Genomic DNA, 25,729 nt, shown 5'->3' on the forward strand with positions numbered 1-25,729 from the left:
TGGAGAAAAGGTTGTTTTTCCCCCTCCTGCCATATGGAGAAGAGAGAATCTGAGAATAATGCGTGTAAGTACGGCTCAGCCTTTGAAGAAACATCTCACTGTGAGATGGCTGTAGTTGTTCCAGATTATGCTGCTTATAAAAACAAGTGGAATTGTCCCAAATTAGTCCACTGCACTCATGTAAACTGTGACTGATTCTGGTTTCTCGTTGAATGCCAGGCTGTAGGCTGTGGTTGCTCAGAAGCTCTTATGCAATGCCTGTGGGTATTGCAGCGCAGGGGCATGAGCAGCGGGTGAAAAGAACGAGGACAGATGTCTTGGGGTAAATCATTTCTGCCCAGTCAAAGCTTTCAGATAATAAATACAAGATAGGCTCGCTTGGTGACACTGCCCATCCTCAACTTCTGCTGATCTGCTGGGAAGCAAAAGCAGAGCTGTTGCTGTCACCTTTAAAGGCATCCTCTCCTTCTGGAGCTATTATGCCCAGCTGTCTCCAGCTGAAAACACCTTGTAGATGTCAGCGGTTCACATTATCTCTCTCCTGAGAATGCAGTTTCAAGAGGCATCTTTTTGGCAGCCCTACCAGCTGACACAGCTCTTGTTTTACTCTTGCATCACTGCCATAATTGTGCTGGTAAATTATTTGTAGGGATGCCTGATGAGCTGGTTCAGGGAATTGAACTGGTTTTAAATCAAACATTTTCCTTGTATGGCCTTACAAAATGGTTGTAGGAGCACATCTGAGGGAGGATCAACAGTTCTCTGTGTCTTTCTTTACAAGCTCCTTTCTCAGGACTGTCTGTGCTGGGGATCTGAGGGTAGCAGCACAGTTGCTGGTGGATCAGTTCTGTGCTTTCCCATACCGAACAAGGTAATGTTGTTATCCTTAAGGTTGAGAAGGTTTTCCAATTTAAAGAACATGTTGGGCTACAGGGTATCCCAACCTCTGTCCATTGAACAGCCTTTATTAGGAATCTATTCTGGAATTTTGGAGATGCCCATAATGAACCCCATTCCTACCCAGCATCACCTTTTAAAAGTAAAATTAGCAATGACTTTTTGCCCTCCTATATATGCAACGCACCCCCATTCCCACATTGCTCTGCCCCCCTGAAACTCCCATGAGACTCTAATGCTAAAAAAAATTGGCAAAAGTTTTGCAAAGACTATGTGTAGAAGGTTTGCTCAGAAGGTTTTTAGATAGCTGGTGTTTTCATCCTATTGGTGACTCGAGGGAATGTGGGACCGCTAAACCAGGAGGTCTCAGACACTATGCAATTGAATCCTTTGTAAATGCATGGGAAATAATGTAGGTATTTTTGATAAATTTGCCTTTATTTATATTGAACAAATGTAACTTGAGTATAGCTAGTAATTTAAAAGGAAACTGTACTTGAAAATAACACAAATGCTTGCAGGAGGTAAAGAAGAGACTAGCAGGTGGAAGAGTAGAACAGAGAGGGACTGAGGCTGAAGCAAGGGTTAGGTGTGCAAGGAGGAACACAGAAGTAGAGATAATAAGCGTTTAGATTGGGGAAATTAGGTGGGATTGATGTGATGGGAATATTTATGCAGTGCTAAGCCTTCAGTATTACAAGAAGGGCAGAGGATTTCTGAGCTGTATGTTAGGTTGGGGTGTTGAAGAAGAGAGGTTTTTTAATGTGGCTCAGGTTGCTGTAACCACCGAGTAATTAAATAAAAATTCATGGATAGAGACCGTATCTGTGCGTTCTTTCAGTAGCACTATGTGTTTCAAAACACACCTGCCACCTAAAACATGGTACCTGAGGAGCGTGCTTGGGACCAGCTGTGCCAGTAATGGAGAGAAAGTAGCTGTTGGGGCTTGGGGATGCTCGGTTGGGTCCTTGTTCTGCCGCGGGCTTCTGGAGCAGTCTCAGCCTCAAGCAAAATGGGAAGGTTACTCTGAATCGCTGCATCTCCGGTGTGTGTTGGACTCAGCCCATATGGAAATAAAATGGTGTTTTTATTTGAAATGCAGGAGTTTGAGGAGCGTGGTGCATAGTCCTTAGCCAGCACTAAGAACTGGGAGACTGGAGCATCCCAAGCATCCCGTTTTGGACCTTACTTGCTAAAACTGAATTTTTTTACCGAGCTGTTTTGAACAACATGGTGTTTTTTTCCACTGGAGGTCAGAGATATTTTTTTAAGGTCCAGCAGAGGTACGGTGTGAGCTGTATTTCTAAAATAAAGGGCAATGCTGCCAAATTTGAAGTTGTTTTAAAGAAAAAGGCAGCAGAATTTTAAGGAACTGAGACACTTTTGCTGAAATGTTACCTCACCTGCAGAAAAGGAAAGTCATCAACCTGGTGAAGATATATGTGAGTACTTCAGCTCACACCGATGAAGATTTGCAAAGTTATTGAAAACTTTAAGTAAACTTGTAAAAGTAGTAACATGATTTGACACTTGCAAATAGCAAGGCTGCCAGCTTGCCCACGACAATAAAAGACAAGTTTGGGCACTGAACGATGCATTTTTCTGATCTGATAGCACCTGCCTTTAATCTTTTAAGTAAACATTTTTTCAAGATGTAAATTTTTATGGGATATTTACTTTCTTCAAAATCGATTTGAAATACATGGAGGTATAGTCTTATTTCCGCTTAACCAACCAGTGTAAATCTGCCTTAGAGACAATGATATTGACTTTAATCACAAAACAGGTCTTCCTCCAGTACATGAATGTTTCTTTCAAATGAAAACCGAGTAGAAATTAAAATAAGAATATGCTCGCTGAGGTCATGTTGTGGGCAGTTCGGATAGAAAAGCACAAGTGCAAACTGGTAGAAAGGCAGGTGAGTCTCATTTGAAGAGGAGACGTGCTCTCTAATTGTAAAGTTAAGTTTTTCATCAAATGTGATTGAAAGTAAAGCAGTTGAGGTCAGTGTAAAGATTGAAAATGGGTGTTTTAAACACTAGGTGGTGCCATTGTGTAAAGTTGCCTTTCCTGACGACAGCGAAGGTGAAAACGATGTTATGAAAACTCGGGAGTAAGAAAGCGTACAGAGAAGTTGGCAATTTCAAATGAGAGGTTTGTGGCACAGGACGAGTGGTTTTGTAATATGCAGATGGAGACCGAATAGCCTGGGAGAGAGAGCTGTATGAGTTCGATTATGTTAACCTTAGGTCTGCTTGAAAGTATTTGCCTTTTTTTATTTTATTATTATTTCACATGGGAATAGAGAACTTAACTCATACTATGTGAATCTACGAGCCATCTCCTAGCAGCTTTATATAGTGAATATATCAAAGCAAGCTTCCCTTGTGTTACTTCAAATACACCCTAAAATGCCTTAGGATTAAAGCAATCATCTGTAATACAATATCTGTGGCTCATTGTTGATTGGCTCAAAACATGAAATACAGCTTTTTTTTTTTTCTTTTCTTGGAAGAGCCTATGTGCTTCCTTCATTGTCTACTTCACCAAAATTCTGCATTCCTTGTCTAATCCTGAGATATTAAAATAATTAAGTGGGATAGTCACAGTTTCACTTAATGAAGCATAATTGGGGTTTGGGATACTTTGATATTAAAATTAAAAAGAAAACACAAAAAAATGGCTTCACTGAGCATACGCAGCTTTATTTCTATTTATTGCTACCTGTTTTAAGCAGCAAACGGGGAGCTTGCTTGCCTAAGGACAGTTGGACTGTCCTGCTAACAACTCTTTTAGCGTGCTAATCTTTATCACAGAGCGTGTGCAACCCTGTTTTATTGGACCCGTGAGAAGAGTTAGCTCTGACCAAAGTGATCATTATAATTTGAAGATGTGAAAATTTGATTACATCAATGTTTATTCTTTTAGGTAAAGTGGTTAAAAGAAAATCAAAGTTTTGCAATCACCATTCAGATAGAGTTGCTATATGTAAATGATGTATTATTAATTAACTTGTTGGGAGAAATGTGTTTAACTTTATCCAGCAAATGGCATAGAATGATTGTTCTTATTGAGTCAGATAAAATACATTTTCACGTGCTTTGTTATTTAAATATATAAGGTCCTAATAACAATTTATGTGACCTAGAAAACACCAAAGAGTTGGCATCAATTTTTAAATTACTTCTTTCTTTCCAACCAAGAACCCTGTTCTGTAATAATATCTTACACACAGGGTTGCTTTATTATAGATGTTGCATGTACTTTAACTGCTGTGCAAAGCACCTCTCCCATGTAATTACACAAACATATTCTTAATTAATATGACTCGTGTTAGCGTGATCGAGCAATGGAATATTTTTTAGGTGTGTTTTGCAACTCTGAAAGAAGGCTGACAAATGAGGAATGTGGTTACTAAATATCGCACATCTCATGAAGAAATCCTCAGAAAGGACAAGGCCGGGACACCTTTACTGACTTTATTGTGATGAATTGTCTTAAAAAGCCCTAGAACATGTGTTGGTGCAGGAATTGCAGTATCCTGTGCTCTTCTTGATCCTTAAGGATCTGTATAGAAAAGTGTTGTCAGATACAAAGAGCACTTGGGGCAACTGGAATCGTTTGTTTCAATGTGGAACAGCTTGACTATATCAAACTGAGACCCCACTGTATGATAAGGTAACATTTTTTGTGTTCCCTACATCTGTGATTTAACCACCGGCTACCCTGGCAATAGCACTATTATGCTGCTCAGCTCTGTGCTTTGGATCAGTTGCTTTTTTATATGTTCATGCATTTTTCCATCTGCCGATGCCTGGAATACACGCAGGAATTTTAGGACTGGGAATGAAGCTAGGAAATGGATATGGCTCCTCTCCCTATGTCCAGTAATTTTGCCACTCCATTTGGAACTGCTGTAAGACAGCACAGAGGATATATCACGATTGTGATAATCATTAATGCAAATAAGATTGTGCACGTGCGTGTGTAGTCATGCAGAGAGATGGTTTTGGAGCTGTGATTTCATAAAGCTTTTGAAGTTGTGGCCATACAGCTAATGAAGGAGGAGGAGTGGGTAGATTAAAAATAGTTACTTCCCCGGGACATTTAGCTGAAGCAGCTTGATTTGGTAGAGTGCCACTTGAGGGGTAGATCAGCTAGCTGCATGTAGGGAAGCAGGGTAATGATGTGCAACTTGCACGACCAGTTCTGGAAGCAAAAATGAAGTGAGGCATAGGCCACTGTCCATCTCCAAACTCCCTCCACAATATATAGACGGGGCAGTTCGTGGCAGTGCCAGCAGGCATTTTGCCATACCTTCTGGAAGCTCATTACGCTCGCTTGATGCCAGTCAGTTGCAAACTAGTTGAACGTTGAGAAATCTGTTGGGACTGTTGTGGAAATTTCCAATGATTTTAGGGAGGAGAGTGAAGCAGTTTCATAAATAGTGCCCATCCTCTCTCCCCTTCCCCATTACCCAATGTGAACAAAAATGTTGGTGAGAAAGAATACTTTTTAGGATGCCACAAGCAGACAGTGTCACATGTGGACAAGTGGACTCGAGCCCTCCAAGCTACTATTGCCAAGCGTATCAATCGGAGAGCAGGCAAGAGAACAGATGCCAGCAATTTGGTCACTACAAGTAAAAACCCTGTAAGGTGTCTTGATGCTGGAGTATGTTATCCTGAGGCAGGTTTGGAAAACCATTGGACACACCAAGAGGAGATGGCAGTGCTGCTGGTTACCAGGATGGCAACTCTGTCTGGGAATGTGGTGGCGGAAAGGGAACTCTTAACCCACAAACCATTGGGAAGGATGTGCTAGATCAGGCAGCAGGCATGCCAAACTCATGCCTTGTCTTCACCTTTATTCTCTCAGGATCTGTAGATGTGAGGATGGCATGGCTGCTGCAATGGCTGTGTTTCTCACCATACTGAAAAGAGACATTTCTGGTCACCTTTCAGGGCTTTAAAGAGAGAGGTTTCAGCTGGTCAAGACAGTCCCGGAGCTGTGGGGGGCACACAGGTATGCAGACAAGACCTGCTCAGATGTGAAGCAGTGCAGTGAGGGATGAAAAGTGACAAAAAGCCTGACAAATAGGTAGGGATGTGTCTGTAAAGCCAGGAAACCAACAAACGCCCTCTATAAAATTCTTCCCTTGCCAATAAAGATTATTTAAGGTGACATAAAACATCAAAAATTCAGCTCAATTAGAGCCTGAGGACATCACTTTGGGGAGGTCAGCTTAACTGCCCTATCTGCTTGAATGTCTTTTTTTAGACAAGCCCTGTGTTCTGGTGATTGCCCTTCCTCCTAGATGTATGGCTCCACTAGAGCCATACTCATTTGACTGTTTTCCCATGACTGCTCAATAATAGTGCAGAGGGAAACCCACAGAGAATTAATCCAGTCATGGTTGTGCTAATTTCCAAAGAAGCAAGTGAAAATAAGGGGAGTTTGTAATAAATGCAATATAAAACCTGTTTACATGACCGATTCTTATCCCCACCCCCAGCAGCCTGGCCTTACCTCATTCCAGATTCCTGATTCTAGCTGAAAGCATTTCTGTGCTTTCCTGTACCAGAAAAATTCCCTTTTTTTATCTTGGCTATGAAAGACTTGTATGAAAGACCTTTCAGTGGAAAGAGGGAATCAGTCTAAATGTGTTGCTATTGAAAGAGGATGGGTTTATGGTCACGTAGTTTGGTGTTCTTAAGAGGACTATACATTTAATCTTTGATCTAGAAATGATTTTAAGAGTCTGCACATAAGCTAAAAGAAGTCCTATCTAAATGTGCCATCTTCAGCTCCAGGCATAACTGGAAGGATTGGGGTCTTTTCTGAGTGAGTTTTCTCACATACGATTTCACTACATAATTTCAGGGGGCTTTCTCTATCTTCATTTAGCTGGTATATCATTTTCAGAGAAAACAATTTGATTTTTCAGTTCTGTATTCAGGGACAAAGTAGATTGTCCTCTTTGAGGTTATAGTGTCTGTTTAATTATTTCTAGGGATGATGCGGACAGTTGGGTATTCAGACTTCTTCCAATCTGATCTGTGGAAATAGTAATTTCAATAAAGGCTAGGTAAATCTTTGCATATGAAAAGAATGTTACTAAAGAAGTATTTCCCAAATTTTAGAAAATTAATATGGTTTGAAGCAGTTCTCTGACTCGAGGGATTGAGTCACCTCTGAAATGCATTGGAAGCCTGAAAAAGTCTCAGTATATTGAAAGGTCAGCATCATTTTATGTCTTTATGGGCAGTAGCAGACCTCAGATAAATAAAGCATTTAAGCATGTTTAGTACCAGTGAAGCCAAAAATTTATAAACGTGAATTTTAGAAGAAAGAAGCATTTAGAGCAAAGAAGTCATTTTGGCACTTTTTTAAAAACCAAACATTGACCTTGGAATGATATACTAATCTAGGCAAGTGGGCATCTACATTGAAACCTGAAAAATAGCAAGGGCATATTCTTGCAAGTGAGAGTTGAAGAGATGACAGAAACACATCCCCATTATCCCACCCCCCACTTTTCAAAAATGGAGGGCAGTTTCTCTTTGTGGTCCTGGAAGCACTTCCCAGTTTCATTTTTTCCTGGTTAGTGTAACAGGCATCCTCCATCACTGTTAAACAGTGCCTTTGCCACCGCTTGCAGAGGCTTATATTACCCTACTTGTTTTGCCTTTCTGTAGGGATATATGATTCCCATATATATAAGAATCCAGTATATATTCCAATTCTGTCAGACTAATGAGTTTCCTAAATACTGGCTTTTCATCAGAAACGTACCTACGAATGCAGGCTGTTCTTGCAACATGGAGTATTGTTCAACCTGTGCGTTGTGTATTTAACTATGAGAGAAGTCTGACTCAATGTATATATTATTTTTGTAAAATAGACAATTAACTAAACTCGGTCTTTATGCAGTAAACATGCACTTTGGATAATCTTTTCAAAGAGAATAATGCAGACATTACACCAATTCTGATATGTAGAAGATGATCCATAGGGGAAAAAGATATATGTGCATGAGTCAATTATTTGAGAATAAAGCCCTTAATTTCTTCAGGCTCTATAAAAAGAATTTGGGCATCTGGACATATTTATTTTAGAGATATAGGGGTAAATCTTCAGCACAGAGCATAGGGAGTTAACCATGGAACATTCATTAACGTTAATGGGATTTCTATGGCTAATTCCCCACACACTGGCTGAAAATTTAGCCCAAAGAGATTTGAAAAGTGATGTTGAGAAGCAAGTTGGTCGGTTAGCCTGATTACTTTCATGTTATTAACTGCTCTATCTGCCACTGGCTTTGCATGAGCACTGAGATATACTTAACAGTTACTAATAAAGGACTATATACTAGATACTGATTCTCATATGGAGGTACACTAGTGTAGTTATATGAGCAAATTTTAGAATACTCCTTTGGGGTATTTTCAGAAAAAAAACACACCAACAACCAAACACAGCAAAGCCACAGAATAAAAAGAAATGTATATATATTAAGGCATGTTTTTAGACAGCAGAACTGGTTTGTATTTCTGGTATCTTTAGTATAGCTTTAGCATAAATAGAAAGTATAACAAAAAAATAAAATGAATGCTGTATTATTAGGATCTAAATTCAGAGTTGACCAACTCTGAGCAGGGAGTTGGACCAAAAGACTTCCAAGTTCCTTCTAACCTAAATTATTTTATGATTTAGATTTAATGTAGCACTTTTCTTAACACCTTTTTGGACTAGTTTTCTTTAGTAGAAGAAAAGACAGGAAAGTCAGTTTCTGTTTATTGTAAAATTTTGAAGAACGTTTGAAAGCTAGGCAAACTTAAAATATTTCATGTACTAAATTAATATTGTTTTAAAAGGAAATGCAGACTAATTATAAAGGTTTATCAGATTTCTGTTCCTGTTTTTTGCTGTGTTAAGAACATGCAACAGAGATTGTGCTTGAAATGTGAATGTGGGCGTGCATTCATATGTTTGTTCACATTTCTATTTCTCTTGTGCGTTAGCGTAGGGGAGCTATTCCATTCCTTTTGCAGTTATTATTTAGAGCAGTCAATAGTCAGCCATTAGAGGGTGCTTCTGCACCAAGGAGCACGCTCTTCTTAAAACCTTATTTGCTAAACTTTAAGTGAAGAGTCATTTTATGTATCCCAGAATTACCCAATTTCTTCTTTAATTCGCCTGGTGCCATTCTTGGAATTCAGGGGATTAAAATGGGGATAACTATAGGTGATTCAGAGAGGGTGGAATGACTCAGAGCAGTTAATTACTACATTTTGTAATTGTTTATGTAAAAACAAAAAAAAATGTATATAGACCCCATGCAATTGAAAAATGATACAGATGAACATCTGTGCTGTATAGCACTTGCTTACAATATTACTGTCCCTTTTAGAAATGGGCTCATTCTTTGTAACTCCACTGAATGCAGTTGCAGTAGGAATAGTAAAATAGATATAATTCATAAGTTTTTGCTATTTCTAGAAAAGTTAAAACTCTCAGGAGGATAAATGGGTTTTCTGTCTTGAATTCTCATGACCTCACATTCAATAGCAACCTTAAAAATGATACATCTGTGCTGGAAGATAGCAGAACTGGGACCTGGTTTTATAACCATTTGTCCCAGGAATACTGTTTTAAAGTTAGCGCTTATGAACCTTTGAACATTGGTACAAAGTGAGGGAAGGAAAATGGAGGTAGGAAAATTTCTGAAAGAAAATTCTGCCATTACAGAATCAGTTCCCAAGACTGAATAAAAGTCACTACACTTCAAAAGTGGTCCATAGAACAAAGCAGTACCTCTCAGTTATATGCCCAATAATGTTTAGATGATGAGTGCTCAGCAAAGAAATCTACCACCTGCAAATCTTTGTGAAAGCCAGTCCCCAGAGATGGTGACTGAAAATACTCCTGAAATACTGAAAATACTGCTCCCAGAGAACGTGGCTCTCCAGGAGACATCTTTGCACAAATTTCCAGATAGCATAGCTAAGCATTTCTGATATCCAACTGCTTTTGAAAGCTGACAAAACTTCCAAAGACCTTCTCTAGTAAAATGTTGAGGGACAGCTGGTGGAACTGTCCCTGAGCTCAGAAGGTGGGTAGAGACAGAAGTCTTTTTCAAGAGCTTCTTAAGAAGCCATATGTCCTCCTAAGACTTAAACATAAAAGGTAGCAAAACATCCCTTCGGGCATAAGTATCCAGGTTTTTGTTGCACCTGTGTCTGTTGCTGTGTTTGTGGTACCATCTCTGTGTCAAGGGCTGTGGGTCTTGCTGTCTCCAGTGTCTGGAGATTTTGTTCGATCAGTAAACATTTCTTACATCAGCAAGACCTATTTCATAATACTTTTTTCAACAAGTAGCATAAATCCATCAGTTAATGATGGGAGTAGAGCTACTAAGCTTAGTCATGAAAAGCAAGAACAGATGATAAAATGTATTGGATATCTTAACTCATGAGCAAGAACACAAGGATGCACATATTTTGATTATGTCAATCTCATCTCCTTTAAATCTGTCCACTAGGAAAACAAAGCAAACTCTGTATTACAGCTGGAAAAGTAAGGCAGTAAGCCTGAAGCCAGACAGCACATCACCAACATCATCTAAAAAAGTAGATTGTCATTTTTATGGAGAACTAATTTACACTCCTCTCTGTAATTCAAGTACGCATGGGGAAGATGCTGCAAGGTAGTTGGTTGTTTCTGAAGTACCAGGAGTTGACAAAAGTCCATTTTATATTTAATGAAGGTAACAAAACATAAAATATATAAATTCCACAAATGCGTGTTCTTACAGAAATCAAGAACTACTAGCCTACAGAGTCATATGCATGCTTTCAAGACATGAAACTGGGGCTGGTGAAAGAAATTACCTGTATGTCAGCATCAACATCTGGCACATCAAATAAAGATACTGTAATTCTCAGCTTTTTGAGGTGGGTGAAGCTGGTCATAATATCAGATCTACCAGTTTTTATTCAGGGGTGACTGTATTACTAGCCAGAGGAAAATCTTCCATAGGAAGCGTTGGATGACATCCTGGAACTCAATTCATCTTTACCATAAATACTCAAATTTATAGGGATGGTTTGGACTGTTACTAAATCTATTGTAATTTTGTTGTATGACAGGTTTGAGACTGCAACTGTTGCAATTACTAGGCAAAGGCAGCTCCAGGTATCTCATTAACAGCTTGTCTTACTCTGCTCCCATAATAGGTAGAATGAAGTTGGACTGCGCTTTTGGCCCTTGAACTACTTGTATTAATGTAGTTACTTTGGATCCTCTGCATAGTCAATGGAAAGAGGTTGATTGAGCCCATCAGTTTTTTCTGTCATGTATGTGTTCCTGGACAACACTTAACGCTGCAATAGCCAAACGCCGTCATGTTTCTGTCCATCTTACAGAGAGCAGTCTTTAAGGGAAGCTCACACGGTGAGAAAACTGGTGAATAAACCAAGCATCTCTGGTTCATTCTGTTTGGCAGGAAATGTTCCTTTTGGTTTTGGTAACTGGATTCCTAAAATCATCATTTGTTGTCAAAAACACACGGCTTGGCTTGATCTTTCTCTTCTCTCCGTCTTTTCCTTCTGCCCCACCTTGCTGGTAGTGCCTCATACCATGCACTTGACCTGTTTTGTTTGTGTTTTTTTAATAAGGTAAATTTCTGAAACTGGCTCTACCTACGAAACAAGTATTTTGCTCTCATGGCTCAATTTCCTCTCTCCTAAAAGTAATAGAATAGTTCCTAGTTCACTATTAAAATCTGTACCTTTTATTTTGTATATGACCCCACTGCTCAACGTTTTCAAATGTGATTATGAAAATGTTTAAACAAATGCATTTTCTCTTCAAAGTTATTTTCTCTAATGCATATCTGTGTAATTAAAACATAACATAAACTATACTGTAGCATTACAATCAGAAATTAATTATTGTAACATGAAATTTTCATTTTTTGTCTTACTGCAAAGGTGAGTATGGCTTAAAATTGAAAAATATTAGTCCTTTTCATAGAAACCTGTTTGAAGATCATAAGGGAGTACAAAAGAAGAAAAGCTTTTTGTTTGTGTTTGCAATCAAATCTTTCTTAAAAGGAAGTCTGACACATAGGCATTGTAGTGTTTTTTTTTAATATTACATTGAAGAAAGCAAGATACAAGTCTCACTGGATTAGCTGGAATTCAAGTATAGCAGAAAAGCCATTTTTAAAAATAAATGCATTGAGCAAACAAGAATCTCAATGAGCCTCAGAAATGGCTATTCAAAGGTAATTTTCAAATATTAGCAAAGCTTACTTTATTGCTTGCAACAAACAAAAACAGAAGAAAATGTCAACATAAAGAAGCTACTGTAAATTATTTAATTGGCAAAACATTCTGAAAAAGAATACCAAAAACATATGTAAGTATACTGTCGATCTAAATATAATCAATGTTTGTTCTAGTAAATTTATTCAGCTCATACAATGTACTTAGAAATTATATTTCTATTTTTAAAGACAGCTTGCAAATTTTCACGATTTGTATATCAAATCAATGTGTTTGCCAATGTTCTTTTGAAAAATTCTTGAAATAAATACTCATTATAAACATTATAAAATGTTAAAGGCAAGAGCTGTACAGGTCAGTGAGAAAATTGTTGGTACATCACATAATTAAAAGCAAAACTAAATAGATCTAGTTCATGCTACATTTTCAGTGCTGCACTTGTAAGACTTGACTGATGCCCTCACAGGTCTGGTTAGTAGTTTGATAGCTAAATCTGAAGTACTGCATAAAAGTATGTAAGAACCTTATTTGTTTAGATGTAAGTACAGTTAAAATTCAGATTGCACTATGGTTAACTCATTGCTTTGGACTTAACTATTGCTCTGATCCTTGTTGATAGTAGCAGCCCATGCTGCATGACCAGGTGATGAACTAAAATACTTGTTACTAATTTCTAATTTGAACTGATGTTCACATTTTAAAGATCCACTGTTATAAATCTCCTTCCTTCCTTCTACATAGGAGTTGCAGCAATGGTAGGGCAATGGAGCAAGGACTTTACCTGTACTTGGATAATGTGCAGGTCCTTTCACCTATTGATACTCATTTCTGCTTAGCTTAAAAAAGAGATTTTATTATCTTTTCTTTCAGTTTGCAGTAAGAAATCACTACTGTGAAATTTTGTGACCTACTGACCTTTAGTTCTGAAAAAATGGTTTATTTACAACAACAATCACTATCTTAAAGAATAGTGTAAAAGACTTTGACATTTAATACTTCTGTAATTACCTTATGTCATGTGTCAGCCCTGGATATCTGTGGTTTGGATCACTTATCTACTATCTAGTTTATATAAAGGCCTTCAGGGTCTTTATCAAAATGTGTATATGAACTTTTCACTCTATGAAGTAAAAAGCTGGGTCAATTATATCTATTTTCTGTGACCTTCTTGACTTTTCACACCCACTCTGTCAGAGTTGTTATAGATTGTAATACTTGCCTGCAGTATCAATTGGAGAATGATTGCTGGCTTCATTAATGCTGTCAGAGGTGTGGCTGATACATAAACTAAATATCCTCTTGACAAATGGCATTACCTCCCTCAAATTCATTCTGCTTGGCTGTTGTTAATCTTATCTGTTCACTTAGTCAATAGCTGTCTTTCCAAAGAGACTACCAATAATATATATTGGAAGTCTGTTCCTGAAGGGAGGAGAGTCAGCAGAGCGGTTCGGGCAGTAGGCTAGAATTTACCAAATAAGAATTTAGTTTCTGTTCCTGTTATCATCATCTTGGGTGGCAACTCAGCAAAAATTGTGCCTAGGTTTTAACACATGAGCAAGCAATTAGAGGGAACAAGTTATCCCCATATAGATTTCCTGTAGTGTTTCTGCACATGTCCTTGAACTTCCACACCCTCTATCTAGTAAGTACAAAATGTTTTTTGAATTTCCAGCTCAGAGAGTGAACATGACAGCTGTCTCTCATCCAACAATTCACATCCTGAGCAATGGCCTGCATGGCTTTTTGGCCATGTACAACTAATCTGTTTCAAATATATAGTAAGTACTAGTCTTTCAGATATTAAGTCTGGTTACATTTTTTTATGGTAACTGTCTATGGACATGGTCCTACTATGAGTTTTGCTGAGGTGGCAAACGCAGAACCAGTTGCAAGATCAGGGCCTCAATGCTTTGAATGCAATTAAAACAGATGAGTATGTGTTAAGCCCAAGATAATTGTGTTAAAAGTAATCTTAACTGGTAACAACTGGAAATGAAATGTTTGTTTTGTTTTCCAGCATTTACAGAACATTTCCAGCATTTTTTTACAGAACATTTTCCAGCATTTACAGTGTTAGCGTATGTCAAATAGTCTTATTGTTCTTAAGGAGCTATGCGGATATCTTGAAGTATGAAAACTCCGTAAATGTAACTAACTGTCATTGCAAAAAAGGATTATTTTCGGACTCGTAAAACAGTAGAACAGACCTCATAAAAAAGTAATTCAGTGGAGCATGCTACAACTTCACAGCCTATGGGAATAAGTTTACAATGTATAATTTTCGTGCCAGAATTCTTGAGTTATCAGATAATGTATTTCCTTTCAATGATTATTCTGTAAGCCATATTTAGGCCTTTCTTACAATAGAAGCCTCACTGTGTGATTCAATACAGAATATTCCGTGTGTTGTTCACAAAACAGTTTTCTTATTTAGGTTGGGGAATTTAGAATAAGGAAAAAAAATTGCTTCATTTGTGTGTTTGGAATAAACATTCTCAGTCATCAAAGTCTGCTGCCTTAGAGAGAAAGGAAGTACCAACAGCAAATATTTGCGCTGAACTTAAGATTTATGATAACTGAACAACCTGTTATTTGTATAAGCTAAAAATATTCTTAAACCAATATTGTAATATGAATTATTAGACACTGAGAAGATTTATAAGAGCATGTCTGTATTTCTACTTAAAATCAGAGGTTGGGCTTATGAGCAGAGGACCTGATTTTCATTTATACTACAAAATCTGCACTTCTTTTCTCAGTGGAAAAGGGATTTAAAGGAGAAGTAAATAAACATAAGAATAAAGCCCATTATGCTGCTAAAGAGAGTGAAGAACTCAGGCAAGGAGTTTCAGTGTCCAGTTCTGGAGATTGCAGTGGTGAGGAGGGGTTGGCCCAGGCTCAGAAAAAGCAGCAGCAGGCAAGGAAGTGTCTGAGTTCAACAAGCACCTAAGAAAGAGAAAAGACAAAGGTGACCCAGGTCTGCTTCCAAAGGGGAAGGTGACATACTGAACTTAGGACCTGTATGTAAAGAAATCGGGGAGCAGAGAGCAGTGGCTGAGGCACCAGTGAGCCAGCTGCAAGAGGTCTGGTCATGGGTGTCAACACAGCGGGAAGCATGGAGACTACCAAAGCCAGCTTGAAGTTGCCATTAGAGAAGAATTGGTAACCCATTTGATCCAAATTTTATCAGGTGCAAGCATTTACTTTGCGTAGCTATGGCATTTTTGGTCTGGTCTTGAATGAGCAGCATTCACTGTTGTGGTTAACCACAATCTTATTGTAAACAGGCCTCTGACCCTGACTGTCATTTATTCTGCACTGCGAAGTTCCTATTTACAATACACACATCTCGGGCTTTGCCAGTGCAAAGTGAAAAATGAAGACTAGAATATCTGCTAGTCAGAAAATGCAGTTAAGTTTCCACAATGAAATGAAAGAAACATTCAAGAATGAAATGAGAACAGCTCATTTTCTGCACAGGTGATACAATTTCTGACCTATGAAATCCAAAGGCAGGCTTGCACCAGGTGAAGACGTGTCAGAATGCCATCTTTGCAAGTGTTGAACTTCCAGCCAAACTAACTCTGCAATTTTGTGCTGTTTCTACAACGTCTTAAATCCAAACTTTTGTGAAATTTAAAAGTGCCGTGGCTAAAAATTCTGTGCTAATCTTACCAATGGACCCATGGAGCCAGGTCCTTAAAACCTCACTGGATTCCTCCCAGCATCACTGGATTTCTACACAGGGACAAGAAACCAGTGACACTTACCTATTTGCACCATCTGCTCTGAACATTTGGGCCAGTGTCACAGATGAGAAGAACCTGAATTAGTTCTGCTTAATGCCAGAATACAGACTGAAGCTTTACAAATTCTGACTTCATTTCTGAATGTGTTTATATATCAAACAGGCTTCAGCTTCATATATCTGGAAAAAAGAAGAAATCTATCTTGTAAGATGGGAAGGCCATTTTGCAATTATCATCAATGGGAACTTGACTGAACAAGAAACTTTAGTGGTTTATTTTTAAAGGAATAATCACTGTACATTTTAATATAGCTAAAAATGTAAAAGTTTAGTGTGTTTAAAATTTTATTTTACATGCTTTACACAAAGAAATTTTATCTACTCAAAGTGTACAGCAAGTAGCTACTCATTTAATGTAGATTTTTGGAAAAAAAAAAAAGACCCCACAACATAAAAGCAAGCTGGAGTAGGACAAAGGTTGGACGTGTTGCTTAGGGACATGGTTTAGTGGGCGAAATTGGTAGTAGGGGGATGGTTGGACCAGATGATCTTGGAGGTCTTTTCCAACCTTAAAGGTTCTATGAAAACAAAAGGGTGTCCTATGCTGACTCTTACAAAATAATTCCTACTATAGCTTTATAGCTTTATATAGTTTTTTTGTTCGTTTGTTTGTTTTTTCAAAAAAGGAAAAGTTAAGTCTGTGGAAATGGATTTAGTAGCATTTTCTTTTATTTGGGAATTTTGTCCTGTAACATCTGCCCAAGCGCAAATCTGAAGCACCTAGTCCAGGATGCATACACACGATATTACAATAGGTTAGGAACCTTGCTATGGCACAGAGGTACCCACTTTCTGACTAGCTTTCCGTTTTACCTTGTTTCTGCTCCTAGGAGTGTGTCCCCTAATCTACAGAGATATTTTGGAGGGGACCCCCTGTGTTTCTCTTCCTTTTGCTAGGAGCACTGGATTTCTGGCAGCACCTTGGCCCAACTTCACTGGAACAGACACGTGGTTGTCAAAGCCCATCCCGTAGCCCGGCCATACAGCAGTTACTGTTAGAGGGGGGCTTGGGACCATGTTGGGGTGCTGAGCCATGCCTCCAGCACATAAATGACAAAGTTCAGATAACCTGTTGTCGTCAGCATTTCCTATTCTCTGGGTGGCTCCTCACAAGTTTTCGGAGGCCCATGTTCTTGGGATACACTCGTGTTGGGAGCTGGGCATTGCCTTTCACAGGCACCCCACTGTGCCAGGTAAACCTACAGGAGGGAGAAATACAGTACCAGTGCTCTGAATCTCTCGCACGGGGCAGGGTTCTCAATTATTTGGCACAATAGCAGTTAAATTGAAGGTGTCAGAGCGGACCCTAGATATCAATTTCAGCATTTGTTGATGTCAGAAAGTGGCCAAATAGTTATTTTCTGTATCTGCGGTTAAACAAAGATTTACTAAACTGAGCATTTTTCTTTTTTAAACAAAGCACTCTGAGTGCAGATACTGAAGCAGGCTAACCATTGCAGAACATCTCCATTTGTCAGTAAGCTTTCCGCAGCCACCAAAATATCCCTGCCTATTGTTTGTGGAGATACTGTGAAGGCAGACAGCCAGTGTTGCGTGAGCCAGAGAAAGAACTAGCTATTAAATTGAATTCCAGTGTTATCTTAACAATAGAGTTATTTTAACCTATTTTTCCCAAATTCTACTCAGTTTTAAAGAAGGGACATGGATTCCTTTTATATGTTTTCATGCTGAACTTTTTGCAGTAGCAAACAACTCACATAGTTAAAGGAAGTCTGTGAATTCTAAGAGGCACTTTCTGAAGACAGATCCCTCTGCCGTTGTTGTCATCATTCCATTGTGTAGGAATATAGGGATGTGATAAATGGTGAGATGTGATTGCATAACTCTGAAAGTTGGCCTGTATTCCTTCAAATGGAACTACTAAAAAAAAATTAATCTGAACAAAATATTCAGACTTTAAAATGCTGTATTTTGTTACAGAGCAAATTATCTGTAGGCTATAACTAAAAAGTATTTCAGATTAGGGTATTGATAGGCTGGACTGGTATTTTGGGGGCAGATGGCTATTTTCACTGGCCCAACAGCAACCAGCATTCAAATAATTAGCAGATTTGGGGTTGCACAGAGCCCAAAGAAAGCGGGAAGCAAAAAGCTAAACTCAAGGGTAGATTATTTGACAAAATCTCTTTTACCTCATTAGAGGTGCAGAGAATTTTGCTTCATCTGGGTTGTTCAGTACAGAACTGAAATACAGTTTTTAGGAAGTCTTTTTTTTTTTTTTTTCTTTTTACATTTACATACAAAACTGTCTTTTTAATTTTTGGTTGCATTTTTTTTTTAAAGTGTGTGTCTGGGAAGAATGAGTATGTAGTGCCTATTTGAAAGCTTCCCTCTCTTTTTGGAGGGTTTGCCCTGTATCTTTGACATTCAGTGAAAGAAATAGGCCTTGAAGATTTTCTGGAGAACACGATTGAAAAAGCCTGTGGTGACTACATACGACAGCTTTGCAGTCATTTTGGGAAGTTATGTTTGGTTATTTGTCATGCTAAAGTCTCCTAGTCTTCTTACCTTGACTTCTGGAAAGATATGCCTTCTCTCCAGCTGAACAGATCGTCTGCCAATCAAAGTGTTTTTTTTTCTATTTTTTTAGTCAAACCATGATAGGATTTTGAGAAGTTCACTCAATTCAGTGACTTCCTATTAGCGAGAGATCTAATCTAGGATCTCTGGGCCTTGGGGAATGCAAGTTTTGTTTCACTTGCTAAAGTAAGAAAGGAAAGAAAGTGAACTCAAATAAGAAAATTATAATATACAATCTCCTTTTATGGTAGTCCACATGGAAAATGAGGGTCTGCCCTCATCCATATTTATACCAAAAGTGGTTCCCATGTTCAACAGACCACCATACTACTAATCTCTGCATTTTTTTTCCAAACTTCATTCTCACCCAAGGTGAGAGTATATTCCATTTACTAGATGTGCATTGTGAGCTTTTTTCCTTTTTTTTTTTTTTTTTAGAGGACTATGGGATTTAGTAAGTCAGCAAGACTTTCTGTACGTTTGGGGATCAGTGTAAAGGAAATGCTATTTCCACTTGGTGCTATTTCAGTGGATTAGGCGGTGCATCAAAACATACATATTAGCTTCAGTGATAATACCTCAAGGTCTCATAGATTTGCTGGGACTATGATGGTTTCCTTGATGCTACCTGAGATTCTTGCACATATTTCTCATCATAGCACTCTTGACATAAACATCTGATAGTCTTTATGCGATGGGAATTCTGCAGTCGTATTCTAATTGGTGCATCCCCTCAACAACTGGACATTATCTAGGTTGCACTAATGGAAAGGGAATGAAAAGTCCACTTACAAAAATAAAGTTCGAGTGCAGTACCATACCAATAGTGGCTCTGAAGTGTGTTGTATCTGTGTAAAGTCCCCTTCAGAGTCCAGCTTTCTTGGGCTTAGCAAAAGGAACGGAAGTAAATGGTCTAGTGGCCCACTTATAACTATAGCCCTACAGGAAACTACACCAGCAAGTCTCTTGGTTAATGTGTCTCAGAAGATTTGAAATGTTCCTTTGAAATAAAACACATCCTCTAATGGGAATGTTCAGATGGATTGTTCAAAAAAGCAGAGCAAACATTTTATAATTGTAGTCTATATACATAATATTTCAATTCATATATTTTGCTTCACATCTGCCGTTTTGTCAGTTTTAATTGATGTAATATGCTGTGTTTTTATTTAGAAAGGCATCTTTTTTTCTATGTAGCATTATAACTAATGTCTGCAAATATCATGTTCAAGACTGTTTCGTGACTATATTGACATTTTCCAATGTACAGAGTTTAAAAAAATTAGTCCTGAAATTCAGATTTTCATGTCTAAGCCAGATCTTTAAGTAGGGGCTAAACTTTTTGCATGTGTCAAGGTAATAACTACAGTGAAAATAGCTTATAATATGTATATGAGAAGCATCACTCACGAAGTTGTTCACTGTGGTAAGAGCAGCTCTAAATTCAAGCAAGTGTTGATTTCTTTCTATATACAATGGATATATGGAGATATATCCTTTTCTTATTCTATTATTTCCCATGCATCATTCATTTTGTTGCGGTTGAAAACTACAACTTAACTACAACAAAATAGCACCAGTGGTAGGTTCTTCCAGGCTTAGTTTCCAAAATACTTGCAGTTTCACTGGTGATAGAGGGTAATTAATTTGTTCATGCAGTTTCTTTCCTTCTTTTGATAGTGCTAAGGCTCCCATCTGCCATCAGATGACTTTCTTCCTGACTGAGATGCACCTGTGGTCTTTGAAGACTACCTTACATATTAGAGGTGAGCTGTTACCTGTTAATAAAAGAAAACAGCAAAACCTGTTGATGAATATTAAATTGATATAAAATTCCGCATAACCAAATTAAGTGGTTTTTGTACTTATGAGAGAGAAAACTGGACAGCATGATGATGTTTGAACTTGGTCAGCCTCTTTGCTTATCTCATCATAGAACTGAAGTGTCCTTTCAACTCAGAAGTGTTAAGATTATATTTAATTGGATGCATTTTCCCTTTTAGGAAGCTATGCTTCACTTGACTGTAAGCTTCAGTGTAATGACTAGTTTGGGTGAATGAAGATCAATAGTCTTCTTGATTTGTAGAGGCATTATGATTTGTACTTAGTATGAAAATTTTAAAAATGTTGCATGTTCTGGGTATTTTGCATAATTACTTGAAATTTTGTACGTGCAGGGACATATTTATCTTATTAATTGATCATTCCAGGAGACAAATGACTAATTACCAGCCATTCATTCATCTTCCCTTGCTATTACTAAAGTAAAATAGGAAAAAATAAACAAACAAAAAACACTGATCAAACACAAAAACTCAAACCACTGGTTTCTAAATGGATCATATAAAAATATTGTTTATGATGCTTCATGTCAATTGCAGTGTACTGTACTTTTGTTGAAAAACAATGCTAGTTTATTATTATTATTATTATTCAAATATTGACTCAGTATGCCATAGCAACCTATCTGTGTGTGAGAACTGTTCTCTTCAGTAACAACAATAATATTAAAAACAGCAATAATATTTTAAAAAGCTGTATTTCATGGGAAAGTGTGATGATTTAAGTAAACACATAGCTGTGGTTTGTTGTAATTGAAGGTGTACTGTGCCTATTTTCCACCTTTCGCCTTCTTGCTTCCTCTGTGACCATTTATGCATGGTCCACACGCCTCATTATAAAATCCTGAGGCAGAAGAGAGGACTGCTATCTTATTTTAAAAGCTACCTGCCACTGCATTGCCTTCCTACATTTCTCCAAATGATTTTTTCCCTGTAATATCTTTGTCTGAATTTAGAATGAGACACATGCAGTGTCAAACTGATTATTTTGAAACAGTGCAACCTTAAATCAGACAGACCTACTTGGTGGAGCTCGCCATGGTCCACGTAAGTATTTACCAGACAGCCATGTCAGAAACTGGCTCACAGTCCCACTGTAGCCCAAGCATCCAAATTTCTTTGCCATGGGACCAGGACGACAGAGCTCTGTGTGTGTGGTATACACTTGGGATTCATATAGATTCGTATAGATTAAGAATATGGGATCTTTTGGAAGGGCAGCTTGACAGAGCTCATGAATGTTAAAAAGTAACTGTTGTCTTCAGCTTGGCTCAGAAGACATTTTAAATTATTCTCAGGTACAGCCTTTGTTGTGTTCTGTACCTTTTTTCTTGTGAAAGAATAAAAAATATGATCATTAGGAAGGTGGTCAAAACATTTTTGCATGTTGGCAGCTGGAAAAGAATCAAAGCCTACATGAAGAAAATGGCAGCAACAAATAAATAGGAGGACCTGTCACATACTCCTTCAGCCCTTGCTAGTTGGTTCTTGAAAGTCCTACAGGTATTCAGACTACGTACAGTATTTTTTTACTCTGGCTTGCATTTTAACACCTAAGACTCTGCTCCAGCTAGCAAAAATCGTAATGCTGGACTTTGCTTGCTAAGATGTGGTTTTGTTTCCAGTGTAACATCCATAATTAACTACATTTCTATTCAATTGTATAGATGAAGATATTGGGATTCACCAGTACTATGACAAGAAACAACCAGGTAAAATATGTATAACTATAACCAAAACTAAACAAAACTTCCAAATGTTCAGCCTACTTTGATACAGACTGTTTGCTCTGAAAATATGCAACTTGAATTTCTTGCTAATGTATGCCTCTATTTCTATAGAGTAAGGAAGCACAGAAAGAGATTCTCTTTCCCAAGCTACATCAGAGTATTTAAAACCTCTCTATTCCACAGGGAAAAAAGAAAGATTTGGGGAAATAGTTACATAAAAAGTTACTGCATGTAACTTAATACCTCCTCAGTACAAACACAATTATAAAATGAGCTTTGTGTCGTTAGAACCTCATTGAGATTTTCTATTTTTATTTTATATTCTGATTCTCTGTTCCTTTTGCCTGCTGCGGAGTACTAAACCACTACAAGGGACTGCCGCTCAGGCAGATGCTGGCTGTTGCAGGGTTTGCTGGCATCCCAGCAGAGGGCATCGTGGACGCGCGAGTGCGTGCCCAGCCTCCTCCAGCCCCAACTGCTATCTGAAATAGCCATTTCAGAGTGAATGATCAATTTTCTTTATCTGATTAATCCTGTTAATCCTGGAAGTTTCATGATGGGCCAAAAGGTCTGCTCGGCTAGAGTTGCTTCCCGTTTGCGGCCAGGTTGGAGCGGAGGCTTGTGTGGGCATCCCGTGGGCTTGGCTTGGCGGTTCGTGTGCTGTCACCGGGGCTCTGCTGACAGACTGACTCAGCTTCTCTTCTGGGTTCAGTTGCAGCTCACTTCACTATCTGATGAGATTGGAGGCTCAGGAATACTGGCCCACCTGTTGAGCTGCATAAGCCTTTCTTTCACTGCAAATTTAAGATATCTGACTTACGAGGTGAAAACATCAGGGCTGTCCTAATTTTTTTGTAAATTTCTGTGTTTTATCAAAATGTATGACTTTTCTCTCTAATATTAATATTTGCTGACAGCAGTTGTAAGGATTATCATTCACCTTTTCATCTGTTCTTTCCCCTAGCATCGCAGATGAAGCATGGTTACTTAGAAGACAAGCAAAAGCTAGCAGAATGTAAGGACATTTTCTCAGTTTCTTGTTATAGTAAGATGGAATTATTATTGTTTTGAATTGGTGATGCCCCTGGAAAAACATTAAAATAATCTCAGACTGCTTTCAGAGTAACTTTCTGCACATGCCCTTTACAAAAAGACAGGCTGTCACAGAACTACAAAGCACAAAACAGTTGTGAAGTTGTACTTCGTCCTTCCTGGTATATTCGCAGCTGTGTCATTAAACAGTACTGAATATTGCTTCTCAAATCCATTGCCAAGAGGAGTCACAAAAATAAGCATAATCCAGAGTTTTCCTTAGGACATTTACCCAGCAGATGAGCAATAAACATTTCCCACTCAGCTCCTGCATTGAAATACTAACTGCCTCAAAACTGAAATTTATAACTAAAATACTTTCATCCAAAATCAAATTACAGGTTAATAATCAGCTGCCTTCTTAGAACATTCTTAGCTTTCAAACATTGTACACTGTTCCTGCATTATCTGGTTAAAAGCAATTTCAGCCTATACTATCACAGAGTAGTACTGTGACAGTTAAAAATTTTTATATTAGTGCAACTTTTCTTAGCTCAAGTTTTACAGCTCCTGCATATTTATTATTGCTCAGTGTATGTGTTTGCGTTCAAACATTATTACATGACCACTCTGAAAAATAAAACTGATTTTTAGAAGACTTCACAAAGTAATACATATGCTGTGAGAATTGCCTTAACATTTCATGTTACCATAATGAAAATTTGTGTGGGGTTGTGCATGTGTTTGAAGGCAGAACATGATCCAGAAGGACATGTTATTTGCAGCACCGTAAGGTGTGTGTGGAGCAGGATGGAGCCCTGCTGGGGATGGGTGTAGAGGTGCACACAGCCACGGGGTAAATCTACACCCGCTGCAGAGGGTTGTGTTGTCAGAATCAATACAGCTTTGCAGAGGTAGGGAGGTGAGAAAGGGTTTTAAGTAGGGAGGAGCACGATGGATTTACATCCCTTGTGCTCCATGCAGCATTATGGTAGAGGTGCTGCCTGTATCAAAAGAGAAGCAGGCCCAGATAAACAGTTATACAGAAGCCCTGACTGCTATCTTTTATGTGTGTGGCATGCAGCAGAAGCATAAGCTGCTGCACCTTGTGGCTATAAATATTGGGGTGGCCTAGGCAGAAAACACCATATAGTACGTTTCTTAAAGAGGAATACTGCGTAACTTTATTCACAGCTGCTGATTGGTATATATAGTTTGGTATCTGTACGGGCAATTTCCCATTTTGCACATGTGGATAAATATTCCAGTATTTATGAAGGCATCCATTGAAAATGTGATCTTACATGCCTAATTAATATTATCATAACAGTTCCACCAACACTGGCTTTGGTCCAATAAAACACAAAGAGAAGTTGTATGTCGGTGTGCTCCTTTGTTGATATATGAAATCCTTCATTTTTTTTTCACTCTATAGCACTTCTATTGTAAGCTCCTTTTTGCAGGGGGGTTTAAACACAACTGTTAAGTCATTCAGTCTGGAAGTTGGCATACAAACTGACAGCTCAGAGCTCAAAACTTTTCATCAGGTTTCCTTTAAATAGACTAGATTTTAAAAGACCATGTGTTCTAGTTTCTCATAGTTTTTTATTGTATACTTACGAACAGAAACCTGCTCACTTTTAAATGATGAAATTTCACAAGCTATTAGAGAGCCTCATTCTCAGCAATGAAACAAGCCAATTACTAAGCAACTCCAGAAGAAGCTTTGCCTCCTGGTTTCAAAGAACAAATCCTATAAATCAAGTGTATTCTATAATATAAGTTATGGTATTTACAATTGCCTGTTGTTAATACCTCTATATATGCATATATTCATGCATATATATTTTGCGGACACGTTAGTGCCTGCTTTTTGAAACTGGGCAATGAAATGTTAGTTCAAAAGATTAGTATCTGTTTAGGATTTGATAACTTGAATCTGAGTTAACATACTGAATATGAGATGCTTTCTCATTGCAAATGCTTAGCAGCTGGGTAGGATATTCCATCCTGAGAGCTTTGTGCACAATTGCCATGGTGAAGTCATGGTCAGTGTGGATATTTCATGCAAATGATTCCTACAACAGAGTTTTTCAAAAGAATATCATTTGACAATAGAAAACATAGCCATTTCCTTCCAATTACAGGTATGTTTTATGTTTAAGGTAACTCCTAGAAATCTTAGGTTTGTGTTTCCAATGCAAAAGAAGCTCAAGTTGAAGAACTTTTTTTTGTTATATTTAATGTATGTTTGCACACACACACATATATACACACACATATGTACTCACTTATACATACTTTTTTTTTTTGACATTTTTGACATTTTTGACACTTTTATTTGCCAGCTCGAGATTATCCTTGGATACTTAAAAACAAACGGCCAGAAAAACTGCGAGATACTCTCAAGGAGGTAGAGGTACGTTTCGGGAAGTTTCAAGAACAGCAACAAATAATCCAGTTTTAAAACCTCTTTCAACAACTTTAATTCTCATAAAGATTCAACTCTCCCTGTGTTGATAAATGTGCTTTTGTCTGGTGGGTTGTTCCAAAACAGCTGCATCTTTGTGTGGCATGCTTCATCTA

General features: G+C 38.0%; 1 protein-coding gene across 4 annotated transcripts in view; it reads left to right on the forward strand.

The window, feature by feature from the left end:
- Nucleotides 1-25,729, forward strand: part of WDPCP (WD repeat containing planar cell polarity effector) — a 151,937-nt gene that overhangs the window by 25,807 nt on the left and 100,401 nt on the right. For all 4 annotated transcript variants that reach the window (XM_048048375.2, XM_048048377.2, XM_048048372.2 and 1 more), the window contains exons 4-7: nucleotides 20,221-20,306; nucleotides 22,049-22,093; nucleotides 23,076-23,126; nucleotides 25,492-25,562. In XM_048048375.2, the coding sequence (XP_047904332.1) occupies nucleotides 20,246-20,306; nucleotides 22,049-22,093; nucleotides 23,076-23,126; nucleotides 25,492-25,562 (228 nt within the window). In that variant the 5' untranslated portion in view covers nucleotides 20,221-20,245. The remainder of the gene's footprint in view (nucleotides 1-20,220; nucleotides 20,307-22,048; nucleotides 22,094-23,075; nucleotides 23,127-25,491; nucleotides 25,563-25,729) is intronic.

Source organism: Anser cygnoides, chromosome 3 (assembly GCF_040182565.1).
Source record: "Anser cygnoides isolate HZ-2024a breed goose chromosome 3, Taihu_goose_T2T_genome, whole genome shotgun sequence".
NCBI lineage: Eukaryota > Metazoa > Chordata > Aves > Anseriformes > Anatidae > Anser > Anser cygnoides.